General features: G+C 41.7%; 1 protein-coding gene across 2 annotated transcripts in view; it reads left to right on the forward strand.

Annotated features, from left to right (window-relative positions):
* LOC128700450 (uncharacterized) overlaps positions 1–14,813 on the forward strand; it is a 116,007-nt gene that overhangs the window by 36,854 nt on the left and 64,340 nt on the right. For both annotated transcript variants that reach the window (XM_070080065.1, XM_070080064.1), the window contains exon 2: positions 1,548–1,714. In XM_070080065.1, the coding sequence (XP_069936166.1) occupies positions 1,548–1,714 (167 nt within the window). The remainder of the gene's footprint in view (positions 1–1,547; positions 1,715–14,813) is intronic.

The raw sequence follows: 14,813 nt of genomic DNA on the forward strand, positions 1-14,813 counted from the left end.
GTAAACTAAAATCATTTACAGAATGCGAAAACTGCCTCCTTTCTCTTTCCCTATCAAATTCTTCCCTTGCGAATGCTCTCTGTTCCCTAGTTTGCTCAAGATTGATTTTTGCCAGCTCAAGTGCCAACGACGCTGATTCACCCTGAGACAACCCAGCTGCACTATACTGACCATTTTGCTCCGTAGGTGTATCATCTTCCTCCTGCGTGAACATAGGAGTCTTTGCCCTAGCTCCCATAGAGGGAGGAGTCTGATGTGCCATCTCTTCTTCTATAAGTTTATCAGCAATCAGTGAACGCAGTTGCGCAGCTGTGAGAGTGCGTTTGTATTTAATGCCAATGGAACGAGCAATTTGCCAACAATGCTGTAGGGACAATTTAAGTAGGTTATGCAAAGTATATGCCGACACCAGACGTCTGACTCGTCTAGTACGATCGCAGAATACCCCAACGTAACACGTTAATTTGCAGAACACGCTTAGCTATGCACAGTACGATTGCAGAATATGCATACAAGCAAAGCTGACTGCAAAATTCTCCACACCGAACAGGCTAGTAACAACTGAACTGACACGCAAGCTAAGCGAGCTTTGATCACACAATAGCAATGCATAAAGCAGACAGCAAAATTTGTAAAGCTGCAACACAAGTTCCCACTACGAGCTTCACCCTAAGCTCAACCGTTTCTCTAAGTCCAGCTCCAGCTCTCGGACAGGCTACCCATATTACAACCCAGGAATCCAAATGGCCTGTTATCCCGGGTGTAATGGGAGCAAAATAAACACAGCAGAAAAAGTTTAGACTTATATTATCCTTCACCAATTTAGAACAGCAATATGTACACTATGTACAGTGATAAGTATAGTGCACTCCACGGTAAGCAAGGCAGAAATAGAAGCCACAAGATAGCAGACCGTGCTTCAACCAGCTCTAGAATGGGAATGACAAGGGCAGACAGGAGAGTGGTACCCACATAACCTCTGCGATTGCCAAAACCATCTTTTTATTGGCTAGAACCTGGTCACTAGTTGAACGACGGGGCCCCATCATCAACTCTTAGCAACCTGGTTCGCTGGTTGGAGGAGATAGCCTGTAAATGAGGGTGTGTACATGCGCCGAATAAAGGTTACGTACTCTTTGCATGCCACACCATAATTTTTCGTTTTTTTTTTTTCTGAGTGTGCGCGGAAAATTGCTATACAGCCCCCTAAGTGAATGAGTGAGTGAAATTGTTTTAAGTTTAGTGACAGTTGGGATTTTGATGATCAAGTTAGTGAAATTGTGTAAATATAATGAAATGGTGTAAATTTTAGTGAATGTAATATTTTCCGTTAGAGATATGTCAAAAAGTTTTATGACTGAGCTGTTTTTTTTATTATTTTGGAGTTAATTAATGGTGAAATATGAAATTTCAAATTAGTAAAGAGTGTTGATTGAGATCCACTTCTCTTCAAGACTGCCTGGTGTAATATACAGTGTTCAAGTGTAGCTGGTGAGTTTAGTGAATGAAAAAGTGTTACTCATACTTGCTTTATCCTGGTATATTAGTAGCCTGGAAGGCTTCCGGGGTCATCTGAGCAGTGACGTGTTAGAACTGCTTCCTTCCACCCTGAAGTCTCTCTACCTGGTTCTTGTGAACGATGACTACGCTCAACGGCTCCTGCCAAAGTTACGAGTGTTTGTAACTTCCAGTCTACCTCATCTTGAATATCTCGGTAAGTGTTCCACTGTTTCCTGTGTCTTACTGTGTATGACTATTCCTGCCCCTACCACTTTGTTGTCCTCTCTAGCTCCACGAGAGTGGGCACTGGAGAGGAGATAATTGCCGGACAGCTGGTCGAGAAGTGAGAGTTGGGGGAAACAGGTCACTGATACGTTACATTACCCACCTCCATAAGGCGGGTTTAAGCATGGAAGAAAATAAATACCAGCTGATAAGCGTACATACGTTCATTGACCAAGAGTGGGTCGACTTGACCTGGAGTAAAGTAGAAACAAAGGAATCTCATGGGGGCCAAAACTATGGCATCGCACTTTTACATAAGAGGGCGAGCAGGTAAATTTATGCAAATGATTTATGTGCAAGAGGAATGGTATACATAAATGATCCACAATACCAACAAGATAAAGAATTAGACATGTGCGACATCTTCATTTTTAGACGTTTCGCCATCCAGTGGCTTTATCGATAAAATCCAACGAAAAACGTGAAGACTGTAGAACTATGTACAAAAGACGAGGTAATCAGTCCCTCAGTACTGGAGTTGGTGCTGAAAAACTCTGGCCCATCAAAAAGAGGCGGCACACTAGGCTGAAACACTGATTACAAGCAACGCTGGAGGCAGGGTAGTACGGCAGGCAGGGCAGCACAGCAGGCAGGGCAGCATGGTAGCCAGGGCAGCGCAGAAGGCAGGATAGCACGACAGGGATGGCAGAACGACAGGCAGAACAGCACGGTAGGCAGAGCAGCACGGTAGGCAGGTAAGCACTGTATTCAGGACAGTCTACTGTGGGAAGCGCAATGCAGGAGAGCAGCATTGCAGGCAGAACATTGACTATAGCGGAGAGGTAGGAATGACAAGGCATAAGAAAGGCAAACCACGGTACAGGTGGGGATTGAACTTGCGGCAAGTGAGTCTTTAAACTCCAGGACAGCTGGCTACAATAAGAATCACCCAACTAGGTATATTTATACACCATAGGGAGGTTAGCATGGGTCCCACTGACTCCAAATCCAAGTTTTTACAGATGAATTTCCCACCATGGCTATAACGAACTCTAGCTCAAGTCCCTTCAAAACCGTCAACATTTGTGTTGCGGTATGGAGAGTTTAACATTAGGCCACTGATCTCTGATGGGGTATCAGTTGCTAAGTTGGCTATTGTCTAGGGGAGAACTCCATAGCAACAAGGTTTTAGTGCTGCAAATATAGCTTTTTTAATCAAAGACTTAAAACCTTCTTTCTGTAGGATGACCAAAACTCAAGTAAAATCCGTGTCTTTAATAACAATAAAACTTAGTTAGGATCTTCATATTTCTATGAACTATATTTTAATTAAAACAGAGCAATAAAATTACTTTTTCCCTTTACACAAAGGATAGAATTATCTATACAAAGCTATTGTTACGACACAAGAGTTTACTGGGAAGACATAATTCCCACTAGTAGAGTTAAGCAATCAGTATGTGACAAAGTTACTTGCTAACATAATCCTTACCAATCTCTTCTTAAATTTAAATTATCTGGACAGGAAGATTTATCGATGAACAGAGAACACTTAGAAACCAGAGATCAGACTAGGTGGGAGAGTGCTACTCAGAGTGTTGTGAACCTACTGACTGACACAGTGACCATATACCCCCACATGAGGTCGGTCAGGAGAAGCCGGCAGTTAAACTAGCGTCCGGTCATTTACCTGGTGCATCAAGACAATTGCACCATTATTGGGAAACAGTTTCCAGTATTAACCTAACATATTATAATAATAAAAACAGAAGCATTAAGCCGACAAACATATAATGAAATAAAGGAGCACATCCTAGTATAAAAAATGTCGGGTATGAACATATTGGTGACCCGGTGGCCTGGTGGCTAAAGCTCCCGCTTCACACACGGAGGGCCCGGGTTCGATTCCCGGCGGGTGGAAACATTTCGACACGTTTCCTTACACCTGTTGTCCTGTTCACCTAGCAGCAAATAGGTACCTGGGTGTTAGTCGACTGGTGTGGGTCGCATCCTGGGGGACAAGATTAAGGACCCCAATGGAAATAAGTTAGACAGTCCTCGATGACGCACTGACTTTCTTGGGTTATCCTGGGTGGCTAACCCTCCGGGGTTAAAAATCCGAACGAAATCTTATCTTAACAATCTGGGACGACTCAGGCTGTGAGTTTGATCATGGTGAGGTTCGACCCGGGGTGAGAGTTGTCAGCGGGGACGACGGAGAGAGCACATCTTCACTGGTGCTGACATACGTGTTGGCAGAGAATAATCCTACGTCGGAGTCGTCATATATGTTGGTGAACACAGCAGGTCCTCGAATAACGTCATTTCATTCAACATCGTTTAGTTATAACTGATAAAAAAAATCGAATCAATACAACGAATTCAAATTACTGTGAGATAAAAATTCGTAAAGTATACGATAGTCATACAAATGAACTACAATAAACGATGTGGTACGAAAGCGCACAGCGAGCCAGCCATATTTGTTTACCTGGAGTTTACCTGGAGAGAGCTCCGGGGGTCAACGGCCCCGCGGCCCGGTCTGTGACCAGGCCTCCTGGTGGATCAGAGCCTGATCAACCAGGCTGTTACTGCTGGCTGCACGCAAACCAACGTACGAGCCACAGCCCGGCTGATCAGGAACCAACTTTAGGTGCTTGTCCAGTGCCAGCTTGAAGACTGCCAGGGGTCTGTTGGTAATCCCCCTTATGTATGCTGGGAGGCAGTTGAACAGTCTCGGGCCCCTGACACTTATTGTATTGTCTCTTAACGTGCTAGTGACACCCCTGCTTTTCATTCAAATTCAAATTCAAAGTTTATTCTCTATAAGGATTACAATGCTGAGTTTACAGAAATTTCCTTATTGTGTGGTTTACATGTAGTAAAATAGTGATTACAGAGTGTACCACTAGAACGCTTAGCATGGCTAGGCATTTCGGGCAGACTTAGTTTTATTCTTAATTGAAAGATATTACAAATTATGAGGTAAGTTGGTATTATGGCTAAGTGACTAAATACTAGTTTGTGAGTTTAGCAATGTAAATGCTTTTGTTTTGGCACAGTACATAGTTTCAGTATTGGAATATCACAGGATTCATTATTTTAATATTGAGATTAATATTTCTGTTTATGGTCAAATGAGTCAGTGAGTGTAAGTGTGAACCACCAGGTGGTATTCGTGTAGTTAGTTGACAGGGTGTATCAGGGAGATAAGATGTTTTCTAATGGTAGTTTTGAAGGTGATGAATGTGTCTGCAGTTCTAGAGTTCTCAGGTAGGGTATTCCAGATTTTAGGGCCTTTGACATACATTGAATTTTTGTAAAGGTTTAGTCGGACATGGGGAATGTCGTAGAGATGTTTGTGTCTGGTGTTATGCCTGTGGGTTCTGTCACAACTATCAAGAAAGCGTTTTAGGTCAAGGTCGATATTAGAGTTTAAGGCCCTGTAGATATAGATTGCACAGTAGTAAGTGTGGATGTACTGAACAGGGAGTAAGTTTAGGTCTATGAAGAGTAGGGGGGGTGTGTTGCCAGGGATGGGATTTAGTGATTATTCTTACTGCAGCTTTTTGTTGGGTTATTATTGGCTTTAGGTGTGTTGCTGCAGTTGATCCCCAAGCACAAATAGCATAGGTGAGGTATGGATAAATAAGTGAGTGGTATAGTGTGAGAAGGGCATTTTGTGGCACGTAGTATCGTATCTTGGAGAGGATCCCAACCGTTTTGGATACTTTTTTGGTTATATGCTGGATATGGGTGCTGAAATTCAGGTTGTTGTCAAGGTATAAGCCTAGGAATTTGCCCCCATTATTTCTGGTAATTAGAGTGTTGTCAATCTTAATGTTAATTTGTGCATCTCCTGCTCTGCTACCAAACATAATATAGTAGGTTTTGTCAGTGTTAAGCATAAGTTTATTGGCCTTCATCCAAGTCGATATTTTGATCAGCTCCTCATTCACAGTGGTGTTCAGGGTGGCAAGATTAGGGTGAGAGATGACATAAGTCGTGTCGTCAGCAAAGAGAATGGGTTTCAGGTGTTGGGGTACGTTTGGAAGGTCATTGATGTATATGAGGAAGAGCAGGGGACCAAGGACACTTCCCTGCGGAACTCCAGTATCAAGCGGCCGTGTAGCTGATGCTGTGTCTTTAATGGTGACATACTGATACCTATTAGTAATGTAAGATTTGAAATAAGCAAGCGCATGGCCTCTTATACCGTAATGATCAAGTTTGTGGAGTAGGATGTCGTGGTCTACTGTGTCAAAAGCTTTTCTTAGGTCAATAAAAATTCCTAGTGGATATTCCTTATTTTCCAATGCTGTGTAAAGCAGATCTAGCATTTTTATGATTGCATCATTAGTGCTTTTATTTTTCCTGAATCCAAATTGGCAGGGGTTGAGTATGTTTTGAGCCGTTATAAATGAATACAGTCTCCTGTGCACGAGTTTCTCAAAGATTTTGGATAGCAATGGTAAGTTAGATATTGGCCTATAGTTGTTTAAGTCTGTAGGGTCACCACCTTTATGTATTGGTGTAACCCTTGCCATCTTGAGTAGTTTCGGGAAGGTGCTAGTCTCTAGTGACTTGTTAAAGAGTAATGAAATAGCATGCGAAAGGACATGGGCCGCTCGCTTGTACAGTAATGGTGGGACATGAGACAGATTCCCCGAGTTATTTTTAAGTGACTTTATTATCTCGGTGACTTCCGTGGGCTCAGTTGGTGCAAGATAGAAGGAATTAGGGAAATTCCCATCTAGGTAGTCCCCGGCATGGGCATTGGTATGTGGGATTTTACTGGCGAGATTAGATCCTATGGTTGAGAAGAAGTCGTTTATCTTGTTAGCTGTGTCAGTGGGATGTAGTTGTGTTTCATTAGGTTTAGTTAGGACAATATTCTTGGTTTTTCTCAGTTTGTGTCTCCCTAGAATCTGAGAGAGTGTTTTCAAGGTCTTTTTTATATCTCCTCTAGTGTCTGTGAATCTACTGGAGTAGTATAGTTGTTTGGCTTTCTTTATTACTTTGGTGAGAGCTGATGAATAGTCATTAAGAGTATCTTTGTGTATTAAGCCCTGTCTATATTGCTTTTCATATTGGTGTTTCTTGTCAATGGATTTCAGATTGGTGCTGGTTAGCCATGGGCAACCAAGCCGTTTGTTTGTGATCTGTTTTGTTTTTATAGGACAATGTTTGTTGTATAGTCTAAGTAATTTGTTAAGAAAAATGTCTGTCCAGTCATCAATACCATTGGCCTTGGAGAATTCTGTAGGCCAGTCAACAGTCTCTAGGTCAGCTGTGAACTTCCTTACTGAGGCCTCGTCATGGAGTCTAAATGAGACTTTGTTGTATTCAAGTGGTGGTTTACTAATGTTTGTCAGGAGGAAGGTAGGGTAGTGGTCTGTAGTGCTATCTGTGATTATCCCTGATTTAAGGGGGGCTAGTATATTGGTCCATATGTGGTCTATTATGGTTGCACTTGTCTCAGTGAGCCTGGTTGGTTTAGTTATTGTTGGTATGAGAAGTGTGTTGTTCATATTGTTGATGAAATCAGTTACAGGCTAATCATCTAGTAAGCCAAGGTTGATGTTGAAGTCTCCAGCTAAGAGAAGGTGGTGCTTATTCATTTGTCTGTTTGTTATTAGTGACTTTAATTTCTCACTGAAATTTGGGATGTTTGTGTGAGGTATCCGGTAAATGGCACCGATTGTTATAGGCGTCTTAAGGTTTTTTACAGTAAAATTAGCAAAAATGTATTCCCCATATACATCACTAAAGCAAGTGGTGCTAATACAAGATAATTGGTTAGAGTAATAGATTGCAATACCACCCCCAACTTGGTTTGGTCTGCAGTTGTGAATTGCTGTGTATCCTGGTAGAGGGTAGATATCTATTGTGTCCTGCTTAAGCCAGGTCTCAGTAAGAATAATGCAGGAGAAGGGTGTCTTTAGTGATTCAAGGAGTGCTAGGAGGTCATCATAGTGTTTGCTTAAGGACCTGATGTTGTAGTTAAGTACTGATAGACTTTTAGCATTGTTTAGGATAGTGCTGGCTTGTGATGCTGTGTAATAAAGGCAGTTACTTTCCAATAGGTTTTGATTGGGTGTCAGATTATGGAGGTTTAGATCAGGGTCAACGTGATCAATCATCTTCTAGGTTTAAATTATGGTTATTTATATCCTGAGTTGTGTGTTGAGTTCTAGTACTGATATCTGTAGTGGTAGGAAGTTTGGACAAGTATATAGCTAGAGTATTTTGGTCATGTAGAGTATAGTCACTACTACACATAATGAAGTTGATGTTGTCTATGTGATGTGCTGGAATGAACTAAAGTACAACTAGGTATAAACTAGTAATATATAGATACAAATTAAAAATAGAACAAGGCTCTCACTTGTAATTGCACTAAGGTCTAATAATGACTTTTGTGGAGTCTATGTTTTGAGCTAGAATGAGCTATAGTACAATAGGTTTAATCTAATAATATAAAAATACAAATTAATAATAGCACTAGTCTCTCACTAGTAATTGCACTATGGTCTAATATAGTGAATTTGGTATTGACTATGTATTGAGTTAGAATGAGCTATGGAACAACTGAATTTAATCTAATAATATAAAAATGCAAATTAAAAATAGCACCAGTCTCTCACTAGTAATTGCACTATGGTCTAATATAGTGAATTTGGTATTGACTATGTATTGAGCTAGAAAGAGCTATAGTACAACTAGGTTTAGTCTAATAATATAAAAATACAAATTACAAATAGCACCAGTCTCTCACTAGTAATTGCACTATGGTCTAATATAGTGAATTTGGTATTGACTATGTATTGAGCTAGAATGAGCTAGAGTAAAACTGTGATTAATCTAATAATATAATAAAGGCACAAGACTCTCAATTGTAATTGCTTTAAGGGGGGATGTTGCATCGTCTGCCAGATCTTTTGCTTTCGTAGTGAGTGATTTTCGTGTGCAAGTTCGGTACTAGTCCCTCTAGGATTTTCCAGGTGTATATAACCATGTATCTCTCCCGCCTGCGTTCCAGGGAATACAGGTTCAGGAACCTCAAGCGCTCCCAGTAATTGAGGTGTTTTATCTCCGTTATGCGCGCCGTGAAGGTTCTCTGTACATTTTCTAGGTCAGCAATTTCACCTGCCTTTAAAGGTGCTGTTAGTGTGCAGCAATATTCCAGCCTAGATAGAACAAGTGACCTGAAGAGTGTCATCATGGGCTTGGCATCCCTCGTTTTGAAGGTTCTCACTATCCATCCTGTCATTTTTCTAGCAGATGCGATCGATACAATGTTATGGTCCTTGAAGTTGAGATCCTCCGACATGATCACTCCCAGGTCTTTGACGTTGGTGTTTCGCTCTATTTTGTGGCCAGAATTTGTTTTGTACTCTGATGAAGATTTAATTTCCTCATGTTTACCATATCTGAGTAATTGAAATTTCTCATCGTTGAACTTCATATTGTTTTCTGCAGCCCACTGAAAGATTTGGTTGATGTCCGCCTGGAGCCTTGCAGTGTCTGCAATGGAAGACACTGTCATGCAGATTCGGGTGTCATCTGCAAAGGAAGACACGGTGCTGTGGCTGACATCCTTGTCTATGTCAGATATGAGGATGAGGAACAAGATGGGAGCGAGTACTGTGCCTTGTGGAACAGAGCTTTTCACCGTGCCTGCCTCGGACTATACTCTGTTGACTACTACTCTCTGTGTTCTGTTAGTGAGGAAATTATAGATCCATCGACCGACTTTTCCTGTTATTCCTTTAGCACGCATTTTGTGCGCTATTACGCCATTGTCACACTTGTCGAAGGCTTTTGCAAAGTCTGCATATATTACATCTGCATTCTTTTTGTCTTCTAGTGCATTTAGGACCTTGTCGTAGTGATCCAATAGTTGAGACAGACAGGAGCGACCTGTTCTAAACCCATGTTGCCCTGGGTTGTGTAACTGATGGGTTTCTAGATAGGTGGTGATCTTGCTTCTTAGGACCCTTTCAAAGATTTTTATGATATGGGATGTTAGTGTTATTGGTCTCTAGTTCTTTGCTGTTGCTTTACTGCCCCCTTTGTGGAGTGGGGCTATGTCTGTTGTTTTTAGTAACTGTGGGACGACCCCCGTGTCCATGCTCCCTCTCCACAGGATGGAATAGGCTCGTGATAGGGGCTTCTTGCAGTTCTTGATGAACACAGAGTTCCATGAGTCTGGCCCTGGGGCAGAGTGCATGGGCATGTCATTTATCGCCTGTTCGAAGTCATTTGACGTCAGGATAACATCGGATAGGCTTGTGTTAATCAAATTTTGTGGCTCTCTCATAAAAAATTCATTTTGATCCTCGACTCTCAGTCTGGTTAGCGGCTTGCTAAAAACTGAGTCATATTGGGACTTGAGTAGCTCACTCATTTCCTTGCTGTCATCTGTGTAGGACCCATCTTGTTTAAGTAGGGGCCCAATACTGGACGTTGTTCTCGATTTTGATTTGGCATAGGAGAAGAAATACTTTGGGTTTCTTTCGATTTCATTTATGGCTTTTAGTTCTTCCCGTGATTCCTGACTCCTAAAGGATTCTTTTAGCTTAAGTTCGATGCTTGCTATTTCTCTGACCAGTGTCTCCCTACGCATTTCAGATATATTGACCTCTTTTAGCCGCTCTGTTATTCTTTTCCGTCGCCTGTAAAGGGAGCGCCTGTCTCTTTCTATTTTACATCTACTCCTCCTTTTTCTTAGAGGAATAAGCCTTGTGCATACATCGAGTGCCACCGAGTTAATCTGTTCTAGGCATAAGTTGGTGTCTGTGTTGCTTAGTATATCTTCCCAGCTTATATCGGTTAGGACTTGGTTTACTTGGTCCCACTTTATGTTTTTGTTATTGAAGTTGAATTTGGTGAATGCTCCCTCGTGACTAATCTCATTATGTCGGTCTGGGGCTCCGTGCATTCATGACTGAACCTCAGTTATGTTGTGATCTGAGTATATTGTTTTTGATATGGTGACATTTCTTATCAGATCATCATTGTTAGTGAAGATGAGGTCTAGTGTATTCTCCAGTCTAGTAGGCTCTATTATTTGCTGGTTTAAATTGAATTTTGTGCAGAGATTTAAAAGCTCGCGTGAGTGTGAGTTTTCATCAGAGCTGCCTCCTGGTGTTATTACTGCAACAATATTATTTGCTATATTCCTCCATTTTAGGTGCCTTAAGTTGAAATCCCCCCAGGAGCAAGATGTTGGGTGCAGGAGCTGGAAGATTTTCCAGACAGTGGTCAATTTTTAACAGCTGTTCCTGGAATTGCTGGGATGTTGCATCCGGAGGCTTGTAGACTACCACAATGACTAGGTTTTATTTCTCGACCTTTACTGCTAAAACTTCCACTACATCATTTGAGGCATTTAGCAGTTCTGTGCAAACAAGTGACTCTGCAATGTACAGGCCAACCCATCCCCCTTCTTTTGCCTGTTCACTCTGTCACATCTGTATAGGTTGTAACCTGGGATCCATATTTCGTTGTCCAAGTGATCCTTTATGTGGGTCTCAGTGAAAGCCGCGAACATTGCCTTTGCCTCTGCAAGCAGTCCACGGATGAAAGGTATTTTGTTGTTTGTTGCTGGCTTTAGACCCTGTATATTTGCCAAGAAGAATGTTATCGGACTGGTGGTATTGTTGGTACTGGGGGGAATGACTGGATTTGGTGTACAATTTCTGCCATTTCCTGCCAGTTTTTTTTCCTTCCTGGCACTAAAAAACCTCTCCTTCTTGAGTGGCTGTGGCTACCCAGGTTTTCCCATGGCCTGGATGTTTTGTATCTTTTTGTCCCCTTTAGATGGTGTGCCTGGCAATTTAAGTTATAGCACAGTCTTTCCTGTACTGAAGAGGTACACATTTCAGGGTGAAAGAGCTTACAGGAAGGGAGTTTGCATTTTCCTGTTGTCATATGGGCATGGCATTTTCTAGGGTGGTCATAGTTGCACGTCCCATCTGTTTTTCCAGATTTCCCATGTCTGCAGATACCAAGTGCATAGTATGTGCACAGGCTTGGTTTCCGTTTGCCTTGGGTTTCTGTGACTGTATTCCCTCTTGGTGCATGTTTACCTGTCTTATTCCTATCTTCCCTAGCACCAACAATGGAACTCCCACCAGTTGTTTTTGGTAATATATCCTCACTATTGCTAGTGGAGTCCTCTTGTTTGCTATTTCCTGTTGTATTTCTTGTTTGCAATATTGGTTTTATCTTATCTTTGACTACACTTGTTTCCCCACTACGGCTCCTGTCCCCTATGAGGTCATTTATATGCATTCCTTCCTGCGTATGATGTACATTTGTACTGTACTGTACTGTACAGTACATTTGTACTGTGTGATGTACATTTGTACTGTGTGATGTACATTTGTACTGTGTGATGTACATTTGTACTGTGTGATGTACATTTGTACTGTGTGATGTACATTTGTACTGTGTGATGTACATTTGTACTGTGTGATGTACATTTGTACTGTGTGATGTACATTTGTACTGTGTGATGTACATTTGTACTGTGTGATGTACATTTTGTACATTTTCGGCTTTGCAAAGATACAGCGATTTAAGCCTGTTGCAATGAATGCTTAAGGTGCACCCTGATGCCTGGACTTTACCTGAAGTTTACCTGGAGAGAATTCCGGAGGTCATCGCCGCTGGGGCCCGGTCTGTGACCAGGTCTCATGGTGGATCAGGGCCTGATCAACCAGGCTCTTACTGCTGGTTGCACGCAGTCCAACATATGAACCACAGCCAGGCTGGTCATTACTGACTTAACGTGCTTGTCCAGTGCCTGCTTGAAGACAGCCAGGGGTCTATTGGTAATCCCCCTTATGTATGCTGGGAGGCGATTGAATAGTCTTGGGCCCCTGACACTTATTGTGTTTCTTAAATTCATCATACGACGTGTTACATAAAATTGTGCCGCAATTCTTCAGTCATGCTATACTCAAATCGTGCCAGATGAACTCGTGCTAAATAATGGTCTACTGTATATCAGAAATTCTTAAATTAACTAAATTTTGAGCGTCGTTCATGAAATAATTCATTCAGATTGTCGACCCTCAGTCTGATTAACAGCTCACGAAACACTGATTTATATTGGGACTTGAGTATCTTACTCAATTCTTTGTTGTCGTCTGTGTAAGTCCCATCTCATCTATGCAGGGGTCCAATACTGGATACTGTTTTTGCCCTAGATTTGGCATAAGAAAAAAAATTATTTTGGGTTTCTATCAATTTTATTTATTACTTCAAGTTTCTCCTGTGTTTCTTGACACCTCTATGAATTTTTAAGCTTAAGTTCGATATTTTCTATTTCTCTGACCAGTACCTCTTTCCGTATTTCAAACAGACTGGACTCTTTGAGCAGCTCTGCGATTCTTTTGCCATCGCCTGTAGAGAAAGTGTCTCTTTCTTGTCTACATCTTTTTTCTTAGGATAATGTGTCTTGAGCATTCCTGAAGTGCCACGGAGTTAATTGTTTCTATGCAAAGGTTCAGATTTGTGTTGTTTAGAATATCTTCCCAGTATGTTTCGTTTAGGACATGGTTGATCCCACTGTATGTTTCTGTTATTGAGGTTGAATTTGGTGAAGGCACCCTCATAACTGATCTCACATTGTTGGTCAGGAGCCCTGCCCATACACGTCTGTCCTTAGATTATGCTGTGATCCGACTGTATTGCCTTTGATACTGTTAAATTTCGTACCAGATCATCGTCATTAGTGAAGATAAGGTCAAGTGTATTTTTCAGTTTTGTTGGCTCCACTACTTGTTGGTATAAAGGGAATTTGCTTCAGAGATTTCATAGCTCGTGTGTGTGTGAATTCTTACCTGAGTTGCCTCATGGTGGTTTTCACTGCTATAACATTATTTGCCTCATTCTTCCATTTTAGGTGTCTTAAGTTCAAATCACCCAACAACAAGATGTTTAGGGCTGGTGTTGAAAAATTTTCCCGACAGTAGTCAGTTATCAAAAACTGTTCCTTGAAGTTTTGGGAAGCTGCACCTGGTGGCAAGGCTTTGGTTTTTCTGTGATTACTGCCAAAAATTCAGCTACATCATTTGTGGTATTTAGTAATTCTGAGCAAGTGAGAGACTCTATGACATACAGGCAACCCCCCCTTATTGCCTATTCTTTCTGTCATACCTGAATAAGTTGCAACCTGGGATCCACATTTCGTTGTGAAAGTGATCTTTAGTGTGGGTATCTATGAAAGTTGGAAACATTACATTTAATTCTGTGAGCAGTCCACTGATGAAAGGCATTATGCTGTTTGTTGATGGCTCTAGACCCTGTATATTTGTAAATACTATTATCATAATAAATGTTTGCAGGGGGCTTTATTTGCTTTCATTTATATATGTTGTTTTGGAGTGGTTGCCACTGACTGTCTCCACTCCAGCAATGCTCCGAAGTGGTATACCTGGAGAATACTTGGATAGGGGTCTCGGGGGTCAACGCCCCCGCGGCACGGTCTGACACCAGGCCTCGTGGTGGATCAGGGTTTGATCAACTAGGCTGTTGCTGCTGGACGCACGCAAACTGACGTAGGAATAACAGCCCGGCTGGTAAGGTACCGACTTCAGGTGCCTGTCCAATGCCTTCTTGAAGACAGCCAGTGGTCTATTGGTAATCCCCCTTATGTATGCTGGGAGGCAGAAGAACAATCTTGGGCCCCAGACACTTATTGTGTTGTCTCTCAGTGTACTAGTGACGCCCCTGCTTTTCAATGGGGAAATGTTGCATCTCCTGCCAAATCATTTGCTTTCGTAGGGAGTGATTTTCGTGTGCAAGTTTAGTACTAATCTCTTTACAATTTTCCAAGTGTATATTATCATGTATCTCTCTCACCTGCATTCCGGGGAATACAAATCAAGGGACTTCAATCATTCCCAGTAATTTAGGTGCCTTATCGTGCTTATGTGCGCCGTGAAACCTCTTTGTAAACTCTTCAGGTCAGAAACTTCGCCTGCCTTGAAAGAAGCAGTTAGTGTACAGCAGTATTCTTTCCTAGAGAGAACAAGCGATTTCAAGTGAATTATCATGGGCTTGGTGTCCCTAGT

The sequence above is a fragment of the Cherax quadricarinatus genome, unplaced genomic scaffold (genome assembly GCF_038502225.1).
Source record: "Cherax quadricarinatus isolate ZL_2023a unplaced genomic scaffold, ASM3850222v1 Contig126, whole genome shotgun sequence".
In the NCBI taxonomy this organism is placed as follows: Eukaryota; Metazoa; Arthropoda; class Malacostraca; order Decapoda; family Parastacidae; genus Cherax; species Cherax quadricarinatus.